Source organism: Cetorhinus maximus, chromosome 22 (genome assembly GCF_964194155.1).
Source record: "Cetorhinus maximus chromosome 22, sCetMax3.hap1.1, whole genome shotgun sequence".
NCBI classification, from domain to species: domain Eukaryota; kingdom Metazoa; phylum Chordata; class Chondrichthyes; order Lamniformes; family Cetorhinidae; genus Cetorhinus; species Cetorhinus maximus.
Window position 1 is genome coordinate 28,664,000 of NC_135900.1, and position 20,900 is coordinate 28,684,899.

General features: G+C 42.8%; 1 protein-coding gene across 3 annotated transcripts in view; it reads right to left on the reverse strand.

Annotated features, from left to right (window-relative positions):
* cped1 (cadherin-like and PC-esterase domain containing 1) overlaps window positions 1-20,900 on the reverse strand; it is a 281,530-nt gene that overhangs the window by 183,811 nt on the left and 76,819 nt on the right. For all 3 annotated transcript variants that reach the window (XM_078567997.1, XM_078567996.1, XM_078567995.1), the window contains exons 4-6: window positions 20,733-20,817; window positions 7,780-7,936; window positions 1,664-1,826 (exon numbers count right to left, since the gene is read on the reverse strand). In XM_078567997.1, coding sequence (XP_078424123.1) covers window positions 1,664-1,826; window positions 7,780-7,936; window positions 20,733-20,817 — 405 coding nt within the window. The remainder of the gene's footprint in view (window positions 1-1,663; window positions 1,827-7,779; window positions 7,937-20,732; window positions 20,818-20,900) is intronic.

The following is a 20,900-nucleotide window of genomic DNA, read 5'->3' on the forward strand; positions in this document are numbered from 1 at the left end:
GGTGGGTGAGATGGTAGGTGGGTGAGGTGGTCGGTGGGTGAGGTGGCCATCAGGGCAGGCTGAAGTCGGGCTGTCGGAGGTGTAGTTGGTGGTCAGGGGGCAGTTGGGGGTCAGTGTGAGTGATTAGGGGTTTGGTTCTGTAGTTACTCAAGAATTAGACTAGGTTTTAGTCTGTCTAACATTTCCTGGCTAACTATCCAGGTAAGTACATTGGGAACAGTCTGAAGAGCCGACTCTAACTCAGAGTGGGAGACATTCGTGGAGAGTCCCAGCGAGAGGTGGAATTGCCCATCAGCAGTTGAAATTTCCCAGGCAATTCCCACGTAAGTCAGTGCGTCAGGACTTCCACAAGATCCCGATATGCACCCCAGCCGTACAACCAGTTTCTGACAATCTGCAGACTGAACAATTTGGGCCAAGCTTACTGAAGTGCAGAGTGACACAACAATAACTACAGAGCTAATGAACTTTTCAACATAAACTGTACATAAGAACATGAGAAATAGCACAGGAGTAGACCATATGGTTCGACGGGACATATGATCCACTCCTGCTCCTATCTCTTGTGTTATTGCCATTCAATGTGATCAAGACTGATCACCTGCTTCAACTCTACTTTCCTGCCCACTCCCCATGTTCCTTGATTCCCTGAGGGACCAATAATCTGTCCTTCTCAGCCTCAAGTATCTTCAATTAGGGCACATTCACAGCCCTCTGGGGTCGAGAATTCTAAAAGTTCACAACAGTTCACAAAGAAAATTCTCATCTCAGTCCAAAATCAAATTCTTCTAAACTCCAGAGAGTAAAGGCCCAATTTATTCAGCCTCTCATCCAAGGTACCAATCTAGTGAATCTTCAATGTACTGCCTCCAATGTAAGTATATCCTTCCTTAAATGTGGAGACTGACACTGCACAGTCCTGCAGGTATGGTCTCATCAAAGCCCTATACAATTATAGCAAGACATGCTTAATTCTCTTACAACAAAGGCTAACATGCCGTTTGTCTTCCTAATTGCTTGCTGTACTTGCATGCTAACCCCCTGTGTTCCTTGTAGGAGTATATCCAAGTCTCTTTGAACATTGACAAGTAGAAGTTCCACACCTTTTAAAATATATTCTGCTTTTCTATTCTTACTACAAAAGTGAATAATCTCACATGTCACCATCTTTGCAATTGGCATAATTGCGAGTTTTACTTTGCAGCTCAAACTAATCAGAACAAGTGGATCTGATAAAAGTAAAGCTAAAATATCAGCTTCGGATAGCAAAATTTCACCTGTTAGCTTTAAGTCCTCTTCATGTAACTAGGTGAGATATAACAGAAGTTATGGAATCAGGAGTGACCAGCATGTGATAAATTTTACGTTTAGGCGAATATTTTCCTTTAAAATATTTTCTTTACCATGCAAAAGGCTAGGAGATTACCACTGCAACACTCAATCATGACTCTGTATAAAGTTAAAGGAAAACAACTGTACAAATCACAGCAATAACAAAAATGCACTGTAATAGTTTACACTCTAACAAATACCAGAGAATTTGCCACTGTAATCAAAGTGTTAAATACATTTTTAGAGCATGTTATTCTAAGAGTTTAGGCTGGCTGAAGTATCCCCAATGTAGCCACAATTCCATTGGCAGTCAAACTATAAACATTTATACCTTGGTAACAAAGAACTTCTTATTGGGTTCACTTTGGACAAGTCCTGTTGAATGAATGAAAGCTCGTAGTGGAGACAGTGATGTCACTAAAACATACACTTTGAGAATTGCAGAAAGACCTTCTATCGGAACAGCCTGTGACTTTGCTGAAAAAGCAGAGTATCTAGAAAAGAACAAATCATAATAAAATGGACCTGCATAAAATATTTTTACAAGTTGAAACTAAAAATAGGCATCAGTACTACTTGGTGCTAAAAGAAAAATCATCTTCACTTCTCAACAGAGAGAGATTTTCCAGAAAAGAAGATTTTTGCTGGCAACATTATTTTGATAATTTTTACACATAAAGTTAAATTTGCAACATTGAGCATTGAAAAATTTTGGCATGCAGTGTTTCCGTTAACCATGGCCTGATCAGGTAACGCACAGTCGGATTCAGAGTAAAGCTTCTTTAACTCTGCTGCAAAGATATATCATAATCAAAGTGACATCTTCCAATTTTCACACCAATTAAAGTTAATGGTCCATATTTTCAAAGAATCTAAGAAAGTAATAGCAGTGGTGCTATTACACTAGTTAATAATTAGTTCGAAAAAGATGCAGTGCAAAAGGACTGGTGGATAGCTAACATTATGCAGATGTCTAAGAACAGAGATAGAACATGTCCAGGGAACAATATGCCAGTCAGCTTAACATCTGTAGTAAGAAAAATAATGGAATCTCTACAAAAGAAGAAAATAGAAAAAAAAAATCTAGAAACTAAAAATATAATTATGAATAGTCAATGTGAATTTCAAAAGAGAAAGTATTGCATGATCTATCTCATTGAGGCAACAGAAGTATAATATATCTAGATTGCCAAAAGACCTTCAATAAATTACAACATAATAGAGTAAAGAATAAGGTCAGGGCATGCAGAATTTTGGGACAGGTCACAGAATGGATAGCTAGCTGGCTGCAAGACAGAATACAAAGAGCAGGGGTAAAGGGTAGCTACCCACAGTGGCAGAAGGTGGGAAGTAGGGTCCCAAAAGGATCAGTGCTGTGGCCATTTTTTTTCACAATTTATATTAATGATTTAGACTTTAAAGCAAAAACACAATTTCTAAATTTGCAGATACCCCCCATTTGGGATGGACAGTCAAACTGAGAAGGACTACAACACTTTACAAGAACACATAAATAAACTTAAAGAATGGGTATGTAAATGACAAATTATTTTCAACATGAATAAGTGTGAGGTGGGGCCTAAGGACAGGAGGAGGCCCTTTAGTCACTCGAGCCTATTTGACCAATCAATGTGTGATCAAAGCCTAATTCCACATGTGCAGGAAGATCTCTGACAGCCTGGCGCTGCTCAGGGATACGATTGCCTATGTACAGGACAGGGGTGTGGATACCTGCCTCATCAGCTTGGATCAGGAGAAGGCCTTTGACAGAATATCGCACACCTACATGGGGGATGTGCTCTCCAAAATGCGGTTTGGGGAGGGAATTCGAAATTGGATCCAACTGCTCTACACTAACATCAGTAGCGCAGTCTCAATCAATGGGTGGGAAACAGGTAGCTTTCCGATTAAATCTGGAGTCAGGCAGGGCTGTCCTCTCTCGCCTGTCCTTTTCGTGTGTTGCATAGAACCCTTTGCCGAGTCCATCAGGAAGGATCCGGGCATAAGAGGAGTGACGATCCCAGGCAGTGGAGGCACTCAGGTAAAAGCCTCCCTGTACATGGACGACGTCGCCGTCTTCTGCTCGGATCCGCTGTCGGTGCGCAGACTGATGCACATCTGCGACCAGTTCGAACTGGCCTCGGGAGCCAAGGTAAATCGTGGGAAGAGCGAGGCCATGTTCTTTGGGAACTGGGCTGACCGATCCTTTGTCCCCTTCACTGTCAGGGCTGACGGCCTGAAGGTGCTGGGGATATGGTTCGGAGGGACCGGGGCATGCGTTAGAAACTGGAAGGAGCGAGTGGCTATGGTGAAAAGGAAACTGGGCATGTGGGAGCGACGCTCCCTCTCCATTGCGGGAAAGAACCTGGTCATCAGGTGTGAGGTACTCTCGCTGTTGCTGTACGTGGCGCAGGTCTGGCCCATTCCAGACTCCTGCGCGATGGCGATCACTCGAGCCATCTTCCGCTTTATCTGGAGGTCGAAAATGGATCCTGTCCGCAGGGACGCGATGTACAAGCCTCTAGATAAAGGGGGAAAAAACGTGCCCAACATCGCCCTCATACTGATGGCCACCTTTGTGTGTGGCTGCATCAAGCGGTGCGTAGACCCTCAGTACGCAAACACCAAGTGTCACTACGTGCTGAGGTTCTACCTGTCCCCGGTGTTGCGAAGGATGGGTCTGGCCACGCTGCCGCGGAACGCTCCAAGTAGTTGGACCGTGCCGTACCACCTGTCCCTGGTGGAAAAATTTATGCAGAAAAACACCTTTGACCACAAGTCCATCAGGCAGTGGTCAGCACGTAACGTCCTAGAGGCCCTGAGGGAAAAGGAGAGGGTGGACCCTGTGGGATGGTTCCCCGAGCAGACTGTCAAAGTCATTTGGCAGAATGCCTCATCGCCAGAACTTTCCAACAAGCACCAAGACGTAGCTTGGCTGGTGGTGAGAAAGGCCCTCCCCGTCAGATCCTTCCTACACGCCAGGAGGCTCACCCCCTCTGCACGTTGCCCTCGAGGTGGCTGTGGTGGGGAAGAGACCGTTGTTCACCTCCTTGTGGATTGTGCCTTTGCAAAGAAAGTCTGGAGAGAGATGCAGTGGTTGCTGTCGAGGTTCATCCCGAGCAGTTCTGTGACACAGGACTCTGTGCTCTACGGGCTGTTCCCAGGGACACACACCGAGACAAACATCGACTGCAGCTGGAGGATCATCAACTCGGTGAAAGACGCGCTTTGGTCTGCCCGAAACTTGTTGGTCTTCCAGCACAAAGAGTTGTCCCCGACCGATTGTTGCGGACTGGCACAATCCAAAGTCCAGGACTACGTGCTGAGGGACGCACTAAAGCTTGGGGCAGCTGCCGCAAAGGCGCAATGGGGAAGGGTCGCTGTCTAAGACCTTTCTACCACAGCGCACCGAGAGACTGGGAACTGTTTAGAGCCCCTCGGGCTGTACAGATCAAAATGAAAGGCTGTAAATGATTGTAATATTGTTTGTACTGATGCACCTGGTGATACATTTTGTAAAAGTTTAACCTGGATTGTACCCTTGTAATGTTGTTTTTGAAATGGTTTTGAATGTGATTGAAGATTTTTATGAATAAAGTATATTTTTACAAAAAAAAAAATGTGACCTAACTCCACATATGCACTTTTGCCCCATATCCTTAATAATGTTAGTTAACAAAAGCCTATCAGTCTAAAATTAACAATTGATCTAGAAACATTATTATTTGTAGAAGAGAGTTCCAAACTTGTACAGTGCTTTGTGTGTAGAGGTGTTTCCTAATTTCACTCCTGAAAGAACTGGGTCTTGTTTTTGGACTATATCCTGTTGTTCTAGATTCCCCAACCACTTTCAATCCATCTACCCTATATGTTCCCCTTAATATCTTGAAAAATTTGATCAAATCACCCTTGGCTTTATAAATTCCAGGGAATACAAACTTGGATTGGTATGAATCTCTCTTCATAATTTAATCTGTGGAGTCCAACTATCATTCTGGTAAACCTGCACTAAGAAATTAAATAGTGATTTCAGAAGAAACCACTTTACCAAGAGAGTGGTGTGAATATGGAACTATCTCCTGCAGGGAGCAGCTGCAATGAAAAGTAAGGATATATTTAAGGGGCAGCTGCATAAGCCTATCAGGCAGAAGGGAATAGAGGGTTATGCTGATAGTATTAGATGAGGACGGATGGGAGAAGGCTTGAGTAAAGTATGGACTGGTTGGGCTGAATGGCCTGTTTCTGTGCTGTATATTTTATGTAATTCTATGTGTTTTGTGCTAAAAATAATGGTGAGGGAAACAGCTTTTAATATTGTTAAATCATAAATCAGACAGCATCTTCCAGCGATGACATCAGAAGTTGCTGTCCAAGATGCTATGTTTCTCAAAAAGCTTTGCTATTTCCACATCTCACTTAGAGACTTGGTATTGAAATACATGGAACAGCATGAGGTTGCTGTACCTACGTGATAGATATACACTGAACTCACCAGAAAAGGTTTACTCCAGTATAAGTAAATTTTTAATACTGTTATAAGTCTTAATTACAAACAAATAGTTGCTCTGGTACAAAAACTTTTACAAATTGAAGTCTTATTCTTTTAAATTTAACAAAAATCCCATCTTTATTTCCCTCTCTTTATTGGCTTTCTGCACATGAATTGACATTGAATTAAATATTTCCCAGTTCAGATGAAAGGCCCGATTTTAACCAATTCAAAACCCACCCATTTGCAGAGAGTTAAAATTAGCCCCTATGCCTCAGGAAGGATTCTTCAACCTGATGGGTTCGAGCTGCGGCACTCAGTTAAAGCAGCCAGGGCTCAGCCCCTTGGCCAGCTCTGGTGTGATTGACAGTTGGCACTCAGACTCTAACACCCCTGAGCTCCACAGGGTGGGGCAGCCAGTCCAAAACAATTCAACACACTGACCCACGCCAACATGGTACTCACCCTTCCTGAGCGCAGCAGGTCACTGAAGCACTTCCGGCAATGCACCCTGGTACGCCGCACCATGTCGCGTGTGCTCGCTCGGGCTGCCACCTCCTCCCATGCCCTCTTTGTGAGGTGCGGTGGCCTCCTCCTCCCACCTCTGGGGACAAGGGTGTCCCTTTTGGCAGCCACCTCTTCCTGGAGGACTGCAAGGCACTCATTGGAAAAACGGTGGGGAGGGGAGGTGGGGGCGGAGAAGGGAGGAAGTGGGGGTGGGGCAAGTGCCCCCCAACCTGCCTTCCCACCTGGCATTTGCAGACACATTGGACTCCATCCTCGCAACGACAGACAGACGTCCTTCCCTGCCTGGGCCCTTTTTAAACTGGCCGCTGGGTTACCATTGGACCCAACAACTGACAGACCCCGGCCCCTGCTCAGCCCTTCCCAGCCAGTGACGAGCAGCGTTTCACGCTGAGTGGGCTTTAATTGGCCCGCCAATGTAAAATTGTGGTCTGGCCCCAATCACCCACCCACGCAGAGCCCGCCTGCCCCCGCCGAGTACAAAATTCTGCCCATACAGTTTGCTTGCCATATTCATGCAGGTCCCACATCTCCTGTAGAGGGTGCTGCACCAAAATAGTTTTCTAATCACAAGTTTCAGTACAAAAGCCCATAGAAATTCTGTGGGTAAGTTTGTTATTCAGGCAATGTTTATTCACCAATAATTGCCAAATGCAGGCCAATGTGTATCTGGCCTTTTTTTTATACTTAACCTGGAAGTCCTTGATGTTTGTGATGTTGACTCGTGTCCTGATTTGAACCTGGAGCAGGTTTCAGACAGAGGAGCAATTACCAACCACCAACCACTCCCTCCATCCTCCTAAGTCCCCATACCGCCCCCATTCTGCCTCTACATCAGCAACACGTGGCCTAGATGATTTTAACTGCGGGCCTCACCTACATGCTTTAATGAGCTGTCCATTCAAAACAGACGGGACAAGCAATTTGGTGAGTTTGTGTAACTTCTTTAGCGAAATCATCTATCCCCTAATATGATGATTAATATTTACAACTGTCTTCCCCAGAAGGAATATCAGAGTTATTTCAATTTAGTGAGATAAAGGATCATGCCGATGGAGGACCGAGGACCTTTCTTTACTGGAAGAAGTCGGTGACAATTTCTTGTATGAAGGCCCACCTCCTTTCTTCTGGGATTAACTGCAGCTCTTTATCAGTTCTGATGAAAGGTCATCACCCTAAAATATTAACATTGTCTTGATTCCAACAAATGTTGTCTGATTTGTTGAGTATAGCATTTTCTGCTTTTACTTCGGAATTATTGCTCACAGGAGACTGAAGCTGGTGGTTGTCTAACCGCTCATTTCACAAATGGAGAGCCTTAAAAGTTAGAACAATAACCACTTTTAAAGTAAAAGCATGTGAAAAAGATTACACCTCAAAAGTAGCATTTTAATAAACTAAAATATTGTTGATTTTCTTTGCGTCTGTCTTACTGTTTCACACCACTTTCATTGTTCGTATCTTGAAGCTTCGCAGGAAGGATATTTCCACCCGGAGAGATTGAGTTTTCAACTCTTATCCTGTTGCTGGTGGTTTTCAGCTCTACATAATGGTCAAAGCACAAAGGTGGAAGAACCACAGGTTGAAGAACTGAAAGATAATGCATAAAAGTACATTAAATTGTACCTTTTTGAAACTATTTCATCAGGAGTATTATCAGCACTGCAGCTACCCTGAATTAAAAACAATATTGTTTTTATACTGAGGCAAATCGCTTCAACCCCAACAGCAACTTACTAACTTTCTAGTCACAAGTACATTGTATTCAGCTGAGCAAGTTCCTCAGCATAAGTGTGGCAAATTTTCAATACAATGGAACATAAATGACAACAAAGGAGTTGGATTATGGCCATCTTTGTCCAACAAAATATGAAACTTTGAAGGGCTGCATTTACTGCCTGCTGATCAGGAATATTACTTTGCTTTGTAATGCATCCTATGCTCTGTAATCTAAACAAAACCTTCAAGATTTGCCTGAATCATAACAAGGTTGTCCACAACAAACAATACAGAGTTTAAAAAAATACTGTGCACGGTACACATAACAGAAATACTGCACAAATTATAGGGTGAACTACCATTTAGTAGTGTTTCTAGTGCCATTCGTATTATTAGGTATAAAGAATAACGAGACCAGAAAGTTGGAAGTCTTCCCAATAAGAATGAAGTTTCATTAAAGTTTGTGATTGGAAAGTTTGAGCTCACATATGTGGCAGCCACTGAACACGTTTTTATTGCAGTTTTCTGACTTTTTCGTACTACACAGGTTTTTTTCGTTGTCTACACAGAACACGATTTTTTTTTCAGCTATAGTTTAGAACCATCAAAACATGAATAAAAACGGTAAAATCTTGCATTAAACATTTACTGTAAATAATGAACACCAATTTAAGAAATGTTAGTGAGGAGTGTATAGCTGCAACATATGTAAACCATGTTTACATAGTTAAGATTTAATGTCAGAAAAGAAGAAAATATACATGGGAAATGTTTGGTGATACCAGAAGATTTTCAATTGGACTATTTTACTAATTATAGTTTTAGGAAATGTTGGACTGTAGCTTTAAGAATACTCCTGCGTTGTAAGATCACATGATCTGTGTAAACCAATGTGTTAGTAGGATGGGGAACTCCCTACAGAAGGGATAAAACTAAAATACTGCGGATGCTGGAAATCTGAAACAAAAACAGAAAATAATGGAAAAACTCAGCAGGTCTAACAGCATCTGTGGAAAGAAAAACAGAGTTAATGTTTTGAGTCCGTATGGCTCTTCTTCAGAGCTAAAGAGGAGTAAGAATGTGATGAAATGTATACTGTTTGAGTGGGGTGGAACAGGTGAAGCTGGATAGAAGGCCTGCGATAGGTGGGAGCAAAGGAGAGATTGCCAAAGATGTCATGAACAAAACGACCAAGGGGGTGTTAATGGTAGTGGTGAGGGCTAAAGGAGGTGCTGATAGTGGCATTAAGGTAAGAAAGCTGAATGTGATAATCGCAGGACGAGGGTAAGCACTCTGAAAAGAACAACATGAACAAGTGGCAGGTGGCCTTTGTGGGGGCGGGGTGGGGGAGGGGATGGTGGTGGGGAAAAAAGATTGAAAATAGGATAAAAGGTGGGGATAAAACAATGAATAAATGAATCAAAATAAATAAAAATAAGTCGATAAAAAAAAAAATTTTAAATAAAAATGAATATTGAAAAAAAGGGATTAAAAGGGGGTGAGGATAAAGGGGGGAGTTCATGGTCTGAAGTTGTTGAACTCAATATTCAGTCCGGAAGGCTGTAAAGTGCCTAGTCGGAAGATGAGGTGCTGTTCCTCCAGTTTGCGTTGGGCTTCACTGGAACATTGCAGCAGGCCAAGGACGGACATGTGGGCATGAGAGCAGGATGGAGTGTTGAAATGGCAAGCGACAGGGAGGTCTGGGTCATGCTTGCAGACAGACCCAAGGTGTTCTGCAAAGCGGTCACCCAGTCTGTGTTTGGTCTCTCCAATGTAGAGGAGACCGCATTGGGAGCAGCGAATGCAGTAGACTAAATTGAAGGAGGTGCAAGTGAAGCGCTGCTTCACCTGAAAGGAGTGTTTGGGCCCCTGGGCGTTGAGGAGGGAGGAGGTAAAGGGGCAGGTGTTGCACTTTCTGCGATTGCATGGGAAGGTGCCATGGAAAGGGGGTGAAGTGTTGGGGGTGGTGGAGGAGTGCACCAGGGTGTCCCGGAGGAAATGGTCCCTACGGAATGCTGATGGGGGGGATGAAGGGAAGATGTGTTTGGTGGTGGCATCATGCTGGAATTGGAGGAAATGGTGGAGGATGATCCTTTGAATGCGGAGGCTGATGGGGTGAAAAGTGAGGACACGCGCCTCTGCCCTCACACCTTCCTCTCCCTCCCAGAACCATGATAGGTTCCCCCTTGTCCTCACTTTTCACCATTCTGATTAGGCACTGTCACATGAGTTGGGACATGTCCATAACTTTTATTGAAAGACTGTATAAAAATTTAAATACCCTCATGAAACCTCATCCCGCCCATGGATGAGGTTTCATGCTTTTTCCAAAGCTCGCCAGGGCTTCCGGCCTGCCCGCCAACCTTAAGGTTGGACGGGCAGGTCCATTAATGACCTTAATTAGTTTTGCAATGGCCTCAACAGACCGTTGACAGGTCGGCGGGCACGCAGCTGACTCAGCTGTGCCCCCGCCGACCTGAAAATGGAAATGACACGGGGTGATGTCAGGAATTCCACCCAACGTCACCCCGCATCATTTTATGCGTTGGCAAGTGGGCCCCACTCGCGCTCGCCAACTGGAAGATCCTGCCCATGGAGTTTGATGCACACGTGTAGCTGCTGCTGCTATCTTGTAAATAAAGTTAAATGTTTCCACTAAGAAAAGTTGTCTGAAAATCAACTCTATAACAACTATATAATGGTGAGGAATGGTGTTAAGAATTTCAAAGCTCAACCAAAAGCTGACACAGACTCAGGTCGTAATCTAGTGAAAATGGAAACAGTATTTCGACTGAAGAAGATCCAAGGTGGAATATGCGGAAAATTGTGGAATCTAGGGAAGCTGAAAGAAGTAAATGAAGAATTTGTAAGTGAAGTTAACAAAGCACTATAGCTAGAAAAGACAGGGATACCCCAAGACAAATAAGTATTTGAAACATATTAAAGAATCTGTCAAGGAAGAGGGGCAAATAAGGAGGGTTTTTAAGAGGAAAAAGGATCAAGAAACCATGGGTTATGACTGCAATGTTGCAAAAGATGGAAGAGTGGAGAAAATGAAAGAATGTCAATACTGAAGAAGACAAGCTGTAATATAGACGCTTGAATAATGAGTTAAGAAGAGAAACAGAAAAGGTATGAGAACAATGGTCAAAAGAGCAATGTGATATACTCGAAGAATTGGTCAGCTAGGAAGGGTAGATCTTATGTATGCAAAAGCAAAGGAGATAGTGACACTCAGTATAAAGAAATGGAAACAACAGCAATAGAGAGTAAGGACTTTCTTTATTAATAAACCCCGATTAAATAAGATGAAGGTGGAAGAAGCATCTTGAAGAACTACATGCAAAAAATGAAAAACCTGAAATGACTGAGCTAGAGGAAGAGAGTAATGTTGACATCAATTTCATTGGACTAGAAATGCTAGAGAGTGAAAAAAGAGCAGCATTAAATGAAATAAACAATGGAAAAGCAGCTGGAATAGATGAAATATCTGCAGAGTTGATGAACAACATGGAAAGACGTAACAATGTTCTCTAAGCTGTGCAAAGATATTTACTTAACAGGAAAATGGCCAGAGGACTTCATAGAGCCAATAATGATCACCCTAAGACAGAAGCCAAAGGCATGTCAATACTTTGCTTTCATACAATTAGTCTAATTGTTCATGCATCAAAGGTTATGTTGAAAATTGTGACAAAGAGTGTGGGCGGGTAGGTGCAGATCTACATTGGCGATGACCATTTCAGAATGCTGCAACACAGAGGGAACTGTGTGTCCTTGTACATGAATCACGGCTGGATTTTTGCTACCAAGGCATGTAGCTTGAGTCAGGAAATTTCCCGACTGGGCAGGTATGACAAGGGTCCCGTCAGGCCGGGTGTTCGCTCTGGGGAGACAGGGCAGGATAGATTCAGGCCCAGTGTTCACTCTGGGGAGATGGAGCAGGATAGATTCAGGCCGGGTGTTCACTCCGGGGAGATGGGGCAGGATAGATTCAGGCCCGGTGTTCGCTCTGTGGAGACGGGGCAGGATAGATTCAGGCCCGGTGTTCGCTCTGTGGAGACAGGGAAGGATAGATTCGGGCCCGGTGTTCACTCCGGGGAGACGGGGCAGGATAGATTCAGGCCCGGTGTTCACTCCGGGGAGACGGGACAGGATAGATTCAGGCCCGGTGTGCGCTCCGGGGAGACGGGGCAGGATAGATTCAGGCCCGGTGTTCGCTCTGGGGAGACGGGGCAGGATAGATTCAGGCCCGGTGTTCACTCTGGGGAGACGGGGCAGGATAGATTCAGGCCCGGTGTTCACTCCGGGGAGACGGGGCAGGATAGATTCAGGCCCAGTGTTCACTCCGGGGAGACGGGGCAGGATAGATTCAGGCCCGGTGTTCACTCTGGGGAGACGGGGCAGGATAGATTCAGGCCCGGTGTTCACTCCGGGGAGACGGGGCAGGATAGATTCAGGCCCCGTGTTCACTCTGGGGAGACGGGGCAGGATAGATTCAGGCCTGGTGTTCGCTCTGGGGAGACGGGGCAGGATAGATTCAGGCCCGGTGTTCACTCCGGGGAGACGGGGCAGGATAGATTCAGGCCCGGTGTTCACTCCGGGGAGACGGGGCAGGATAGATTCAGGCCCGGTGTTCACTCTGGGGAGACAGGGCAGGATAGATTCAGGCCCGGTGTTCACTCTGGGGAGACAGGGCAGGATAGATTCAGGCCCACCACCTCCCTAGAAGCAGGTCAGAGGTGGCCACAGGGTCGGCCAAGTGCCGTGGCAGGCTGGTTGAAAGGCCTGCCTTGGTTCTCTGGGACTTCAGCCCAGTTGTTTGCTTATACTTTAAGCCTTCTAACCCTCACCCTTCACACTCTTTCATTGCCCCACCAACTCCACATGCTCCCTTCATGTCAGCTGATGCCCTCCCACCTACACCCATGGCCCCTCATACCCTCCCTGTCCATTCACAACACCTCCATGCCTACTCACCCTATAGCAACAATGGCAAGTGTGGATCTGCTTAAAAACAATTATTCATAATTTTCTTAAAAAAAACTGCTGTTGCTACAGCCCTATAAACGTGTCAATCAACCAGATCTTTAAAGTATCAATAACAGAAGCTATAAGCACTTAATACCTCTATATCTGGTGTAAATAGACATTGAGCCATTGACAATAACAGAAAAATAGCTTATTATAACATCATAAACTTGCCAATCAAGCAAAGTTTTCCCTTTTCTGCACCTGTATCATCAAAGTTAGTCCTCTAATGGGAGTCGGGACTCTCAGCCAAACTTACATAATAAGGCTTGATTGACAATTATTTTTGATTGACAAGGGCGCCATGGGTGATGGGGGCAGGCAGAAAAGTGGAGTTAAGGCCACAATCAGATCGGCTATGATCTTACTGAATGGCAGAACTGTCTCGAGGGGCCAAATGCCTTCTCCTGCTTCTAATTCTTGTTCTTATGTTTTGAATTCCGGGGAGGAAGGGGGAAAAGAGAAGCAATTAGCATCATAAAATTGAGTGGACACAGCTTAGAGTTTGGACAGGAAATATATGTTTGTTTTGTAGATTTTGCCGAAGCATTTGATCAGGTCAACTGAATTAAGATCTTGACATGGTTGAAAGACATTGGAGTAGACTGGAGAGATGGATGACTCATAAGAAATCTACATGGGACAAACACAACATTGGAGTCAACGAGGACTTGAAAACATATGTCATTGGAAGAAGAGTTCAACAAGCATGTTGTTTATCACCAATCCCCTTCAATGTCTGTGCAGAAGCAATGATTAAAGAATCATGTGAAGACAGAATCTAGCATAGGATAAGTGGTTGAGGGGTGCAAATGATGACTTCAGTTAGATTTGCAGATGACAAGCACTTGTAGCAGGGGCAGAAGAAAGATTACAAGAATTAATAGGCAGACTAGTGACAGCAGGTATGAACTTTGGAATGAGAGTGAACATTGACAAAAACAAAAGTGTCTCAAAGTCACCAAGAAATATTCATAGACTCATAAAAGGAAAAGAACTAGAAACGCTACAAAAATTCAAATATTTAGGAAGCATAATATCTGAAGATGGAACAAAGAAATAAGAACAAGGATAGCAATGGGAGGGGTTATATTTAATAAGAAAAGACAGTTGCTAACCAGAAAGCCAAATACACAATTCAAGAAGTGATAAGTTTGATTTGGAGTCTTGTTTTTCATGGATGTGAGACTTTGATCTCCTTTCTCTGTAAGGTCCACCTGCTAAATAGCTTTGAAATGTGGGTTTGGAGGAGAATGGAAAGGATCCGCTGGACAGAAAAAGTATGTCAAAGTGGTGAAGTGCTGAGGAGAGTGAATGAACAAAGTAATGTGCTGAACATAAGCAGAGAGAATATTTCAAGGGAGTAGAGAAAAAGGAGGGAAGAGAATATCAATGCTGAATGTGGCTTGAAAATTGAAGGAAGTTATTGGAAAATGACAGAGAGACATGGAGAAGATTATAACCCAAGGACCTGCCTTCAGGCAGAGCACACATGAAGATGATGATAAGTGAGTAAAATATATTTTCTAGCAGAATCAAAAACATGAAGTGAATTTAAAACACATTATTAAATGTAAGTACAAATTTAAAGTGATTTTTGGATTTTATGCTCCTGTAGGGAGCCTTGCCTAGTTGGAGCACAAAGCCACAGGATTACTTTTAAATGCCACTAACAATTGTTATTTTCAAAGGGTATATCTTTGATCACTGGACCCCACCATCCAACACCAACCTCTTTATTTTATATTCATTTTTGTTAAGTCTTAATGAGATTATATGCTTAGTTAAGTCATGGTATATTTTAGTTCATAATGTCAGGTTATTGACACATGATAGATGAATGATAGATAAAGAATCAGACTCTGTGATAGCCAAAGAATTCCACACCAATCCGGTGACCAAAATTTCAATCGGCAGCTGTTTTAATCCAAGTAATTTATACAATCAGAACATCAAAAACGAGCAATGCTACAGGCAGACCCTGAAGTATGAGACTTGAAGCACAGCTGGACATGGGCATTACAGTTGGACATGTGCATCTCCATGTACAATTTATACTGACATACATCTAAAGATAAACTTATAGACAATTGAAGCTCCAGAAATAAGGGGTGTTATGTGGCCCTTAAATGTTTTCCTTTATGTTTGATCATTACTGTGCTATTTTTTGTAAGTTTTAAATTGAATCATCAACTCTTAAAAATACACTAAATGACCTTCTAACAGATAACCAAATGATAGCCATGTATTTTTAAACTTCAAAGATGGATTACAGCTTTACAGCGATCCCAGGATATTATGACAAGCTTTGTCCTAATTCAGAATTCATGGTAGACCTAATTGCATTCTGCTGTCATCTTTTCTGTAGTTGTAAAGAACTAACAGATATACTTCCCACCCAGATATTCCACGAGTAAAAGCCACATAATTCATGAATGATAAAATTAGGAGTGAGTTATGAAGATCTTTCTCATGAATGGGGTAAAATGATATTCCACACTAACATAATGAATATTTATACTATAAGTAACACACTGAATGCTCTATTTATAATACAAGTTAAATAACACAAGCATTTGCACTTCAGAGCTGGTCATTAGGTTTCAAGATCATGAACATGGCCTAACAAGACATTTATGATGAAATATACATGACCAATTAGAGCCTCAAATATCAGGAGAGTTTTTCTTAACTGGACATGAAGCTATTGAAATTGTTTAGCTCCATGATTAAATCATGCATGTACAAATAAATTGGATATAAATTGAATGTCAGTCCTGCATTTTGTTTCAAAACTCCAAACACATAGATCACAGCTTGTAACAACGCTAGTGCAGGTGTGGCATGCATGCGCAGAAGCTTTGACAATAGGCAAATAATGATATCAAATAGCCTCTCAGGCTGACTGGATGCACGTTCAGCAAACTTTAACTGCAATAAGGTCCAGCAATGGTCATGTCTTCATCACTCACAGCAGAACATGCATTCAACTGCTCAAGGCACCACCCACCAGCGCTAATTAGAGATCCAATGTAGGTGAGGTGCTTTTGACTTATGATTGCTCTTGCAAACTTTGTGAAAGTAATACGATGTGTTCTTAAAGGAGTTTTGGTAACTTGCAGGTCTTGGAAGGAAATACTCCTGCATCCTAACAGCTGAGGAGTTTTCTGCCTTCTATACAAAAATATGCTGGAATTATAGGGAGTGAGGGGGGTGTAATAGTTGCCACCCCCCTTGTCCTATAACATGACAGGGAGAAGAAGTTGAGGCTGCAGAGATGGAAAGCTGTGAGGAAGAGGAGGGCTCTCCACAGAAGGCCTTACCCACCAAGGATAGGGAGCAGTGCCTGAGGCAACTGAGATTCACCAAAGAGATGGTCACAGAACTGTATCACCTCCTTCAATAGGACCTGCAGCCTCAAAGCAGGGTGAACACGGCCCTGTCAGTGGCCCTCATGGTCACCAGCGTTCTCAGCTGTTCTGCAAGCGGGGTCGTCCAGGCAGAAGCAGGCGATATTGCCAACATTTCTCAGTTTGCTATCCATCACTGCATCAGCGACAGGTGACAGAGGACCTGTACAGGAGCGGAGAAGATTTCATTGTCTTCTCTCTACTCAAAGAGAAGCAGGAGGAGTGGTCATGTGGCTTTGCCAGGATAGCGGGATTCCCAATGGTGCAGGGAGCCATTGATTGCACACATGACTCTGCAGACCCCAAATGTAAACAGGGAGAGGAACGGTGTTCCACTCCATTAATGTGCAGTTGATGTGCGACCATGCCCTGACCCTCATTTGGTCAATACCCGTTATCTTGGCAGCAGCCATAGTGCCCTCAACCTGAGGCAGCCTGCCATTCCTGTTGTCTGTGGGCACAGCCCTTGTCACCAGGCATATTGTTACAATCCACAAAGAGACCGATAACTTTAACAAAATAAATTCAAACTTCCAGTTGATAGCTGAAAGGGTGACACAACAAGATTTCACGTTTTAAGGCTTACTGTAACAAGCAGACTAAGAGCACTCTTGACTAAACACTATTTTTGTAGGCAACTTAGACTTTAACTACAGACCAGAGCTTTCCCCTTTTAATTTTAACACAACCAAAAAAAACCACTTCACCGGTATACTTTACACTGTCCCTTAAGTAGTCATTTGACTTTCCAGTGCACAGTCTAAAGTGTTTCTTAGCTCCCAAAGGTTTACTATCATCCCTTTCCTTTCTCAGTCTGGTAGGTTTTAACCCCAGAACTCTCTTTCATGGTGAAGGTTTTTCCTGGCGATTCTCCCTCTTGCACAAACTGGGCAAATTTTACAGCTTTGTTTCAAATCCACGTGAATTTGGTTTTTTCAATCTGTGCACAAGCTCCCACCTGCATTCCTGTGTGGGCATCATGGAGACTTTTTCCTCTAGCAGCGCTCTCTCTCCTGTATCCTGGCAGACTGCTTAGAAACTGGAGACAGCTTAGAAACTTTCCCCCTCTAAAAGCCCAACTCAATGGTAACATGAATCACATGGGTCTGATATCCAGGCAGAAATACTGATTAGCTATTCTTGCGATCATAACTCTCTTTTATATTGGAAGTAAATGAACAGTTTAAAGTATAGCTGATTATAAACCGACATTCTCAACGCCTTCCTGGAACTTTGGAGACTAGCACTGTACCACTGTAAACACAGATGCTGCTGTCATTTTTTCCAAGTATGAACGTTTCCAGCAAAATAATCTGGTCTTTTGTTTAATCTTTAATGGCCCCCTCATCCAGATCTGTTGTCAGGCAGTCTTCAGAACAGGTCTCATTATCCCCTTCATTTTACCCTAAATTAAAAACACAATCCCAAAACATAACTATCTTATAAAACCTCATGATTGGAACAAAATGGAGGCCACCTCGGCAGGAAGAGTAGGCAGGGAGGAGGCATGTAAGACCCCTTTGTTCCAGATGTGCTGTCAGTAAGGCCGACTGAGACCCCCTCAGGATGTCCACCATTGTTCTATAATTCTATAACTTTCAATCTATCTACATCACATCACAGTGTCCTCTTGATCAATATCCTACGATGAGAGCCAACAAAAAAACTTTCCTAACAATTTTATCCAACACCACATCCAATAACATATGCAAACTGAACTACCCTTGGCCAGCCTCTTAGTGCCTGTCTTCTGGATACCTGTTCCTGGCTTAGTGCTCCTATGTAATTCTATGTCCCAGTGACTGCAGCATGCCTGGTGGAAGGCTGTTACTTTCACTGAAAGAGTCTGTAGGTGGCCTTGCAGAACAACTGTCGGGAACTCTGGGCTTTCAGGGCCCAGCTTCAGACTGCACACTCCAGCGTGGGTGGCAGAAGCCTGGGCTGCTGGCTGAGAGCCAACAACAGAGGCACTGGTGAAGAGGCAGTGGTGGGATCATGAATGCTGTCATCCTGAGACAGGACAGCAGGTTCCTGCTCCATTAAGTCAATGGTATTGGTCTGGAGTGCTACCTCAGTGACATTAGTAATCTGTTGAAGGTCAGATTGCTGGACTGTAGAGAAAACCTGCATCAACCTTGTTGATGATCTCAAGCACATATGGCCATCTACATTCCCTGAAAGACGTAGCTCGACCATAATTCCAGACCGATCTCTCTGGTGTTACATTTCCATTCTTACACACCCTGGCCAGGAGTTTTCCCTCGGCAGGTGGGCTTGGCGGGGGTGGGCAGGAGCAGTCTGGAAGATGACTGTGATTTCACGCTGACGGGCCAATTAAGAACTGCCCAGTGTGAAACGCATGCTGCAGCACTGCCTATGGGGGAGGTGGGGTGGTGGTGGGGAGCAAGTACTCAACTTTGCATATGTGCGCATGTGCTCACAGGAAAAGCTCCCTGAGGCACAGAGCTGCCTCAAGGAGATGAAGATTTTAAAAATTAAAAATAAAGAACTTTAAACTGCTACAAAACACATGTTATTAATGAAATGTTAAAATGCTTATTTAATTTTTAATAGCTGTTGGAAACCTCATCCCTCCCGTGGGTGAGGTTTCCTAAAAAATCCAAAGGCCGCTTGGCCTTTTCGTCTGCCCACCAACCACAAGGTTGGATGGGCAGCGAAAAATTTAATTAAATTATTACTTTAATGGCCTTAATAGGCCTTTTACTTATCGGCGGGCACACTGCCGAATCCCGCCAATAAGTCATTTTACACTCGCTCGGTTCAGGCACACGCCTACCCGATGGGCTAAAAATTCTGGCCTCTATCTCTATTTTGAGTAAAATTGCCTGGAATATTGTTACTAGCCAATGATTAATACCCATATTGTTTTATACCATGGATTCATATCCACACATATAAACACGTAAACTGTAGAAGCTAGATGAAGAAAATATCATTTTTAAAACTAGTTTGGTAGATTGTTAAAGCAACAGAAACATTTGTGATGACATGCAGAAGGAAAATGTAGATTTAGACTGTAAATAGGTATTCTGGGCAAAATATTAATTTTTGGGAGTTTATATCTAAAATTATTCCAGTAAGAAAGTTTGGCCAAATATATGGACAGAAAATATTCCTTATTTATTGTACAACTAATTCTAGAGCCTGAGCAGAAGAATTGGGCAGTGAATAGATCCTGTTCCTGGCTCCAAGTTACAGGGCTGATATTAATATAGCTGCATTTGATTTATGTGTTATTTTTAAAAATTGCTTCACAGTCCCTCAGTATATTTCAAAGGTCCATAAAACAATCTCCCAAAAGTATAAAAATAATTATTTGAGGGAAGTGAGTCACAAATGTTACACAGTTTAATGCCTTCAAAAATAATTACAACAGAGTCCCAATTGTCTCTGCTCACAATATCCGCACCTGCAATTATCTATGAACTAGACTAAGAGGAGTTTGCACTTTATTGTATTGCAACTTTCAACATCTGGTTGCAACTCTGGGTCAGGGCTTACATGGTCTTTGATTAATCTTCTGTGTGCACTTCAAGTCAGGTCTGGTTGGGGGTTTGGAATAGTTCAAGTCAAGTCTTTTGTTGGGTTGTATAAAATTCACTCAGCAAAAAGCATGGTGCACAAAACTATTTGAGTCAGGTCAGGTGGCTGCTTTTGTTGAAATTCTTTTAACAGCTGTGTTGCCAGTTCAGGTCTGTCAGCAATGCAGCTTGTATGTTTTATGTTTGACAAGGAACCACAGCTCAATTATTCACCAATTGTGACTGTCCACTATATGGATATTCTCCAGTATGATAGATAATTGAGACACCACTGTATTTTTAAATAGAGTATATTAGATGATCAGAAGAATTATAGTGCAAACTCACAAGGCTTTCAGATCATATTATGAACTAAAAGTAATGCTCCCACAGCATGTACACATTGCCATTTCAAAAGAAGTTAAGTATCATTACCCTTTCAGGGATATACAGGTCTTGAAAAAAAGGACACTCCATGCAGTTGATATGTAATGACAACCTGTCTAAAGGATTAATGACTATGGCAAACTGCAAACATATCAAGTAATTATTATTAAATGATTATTAAAAATAAGGAGTGGTACTTTTATAGAGGAGCAATAGCCTTTAAACAGCTTGCATGCTTATTTCAATCAAGGCAATACAAATAAACAAAAAAAAAGTTAATATGAGAAAAGATATTACCTGGCAATCTTTGCGCGATATCCATAATCTGACAAAAGCCATCTTTTCTGCAAAGTGCATGTTCTAGACCCGGTATTCTATTTACCTGAAAGTAAATCCATAATCTTAAGTGATAGTATCAACTATTATTAGTTCAAAGAAGTTTTTAAATAATTAGTAAAGAAATAC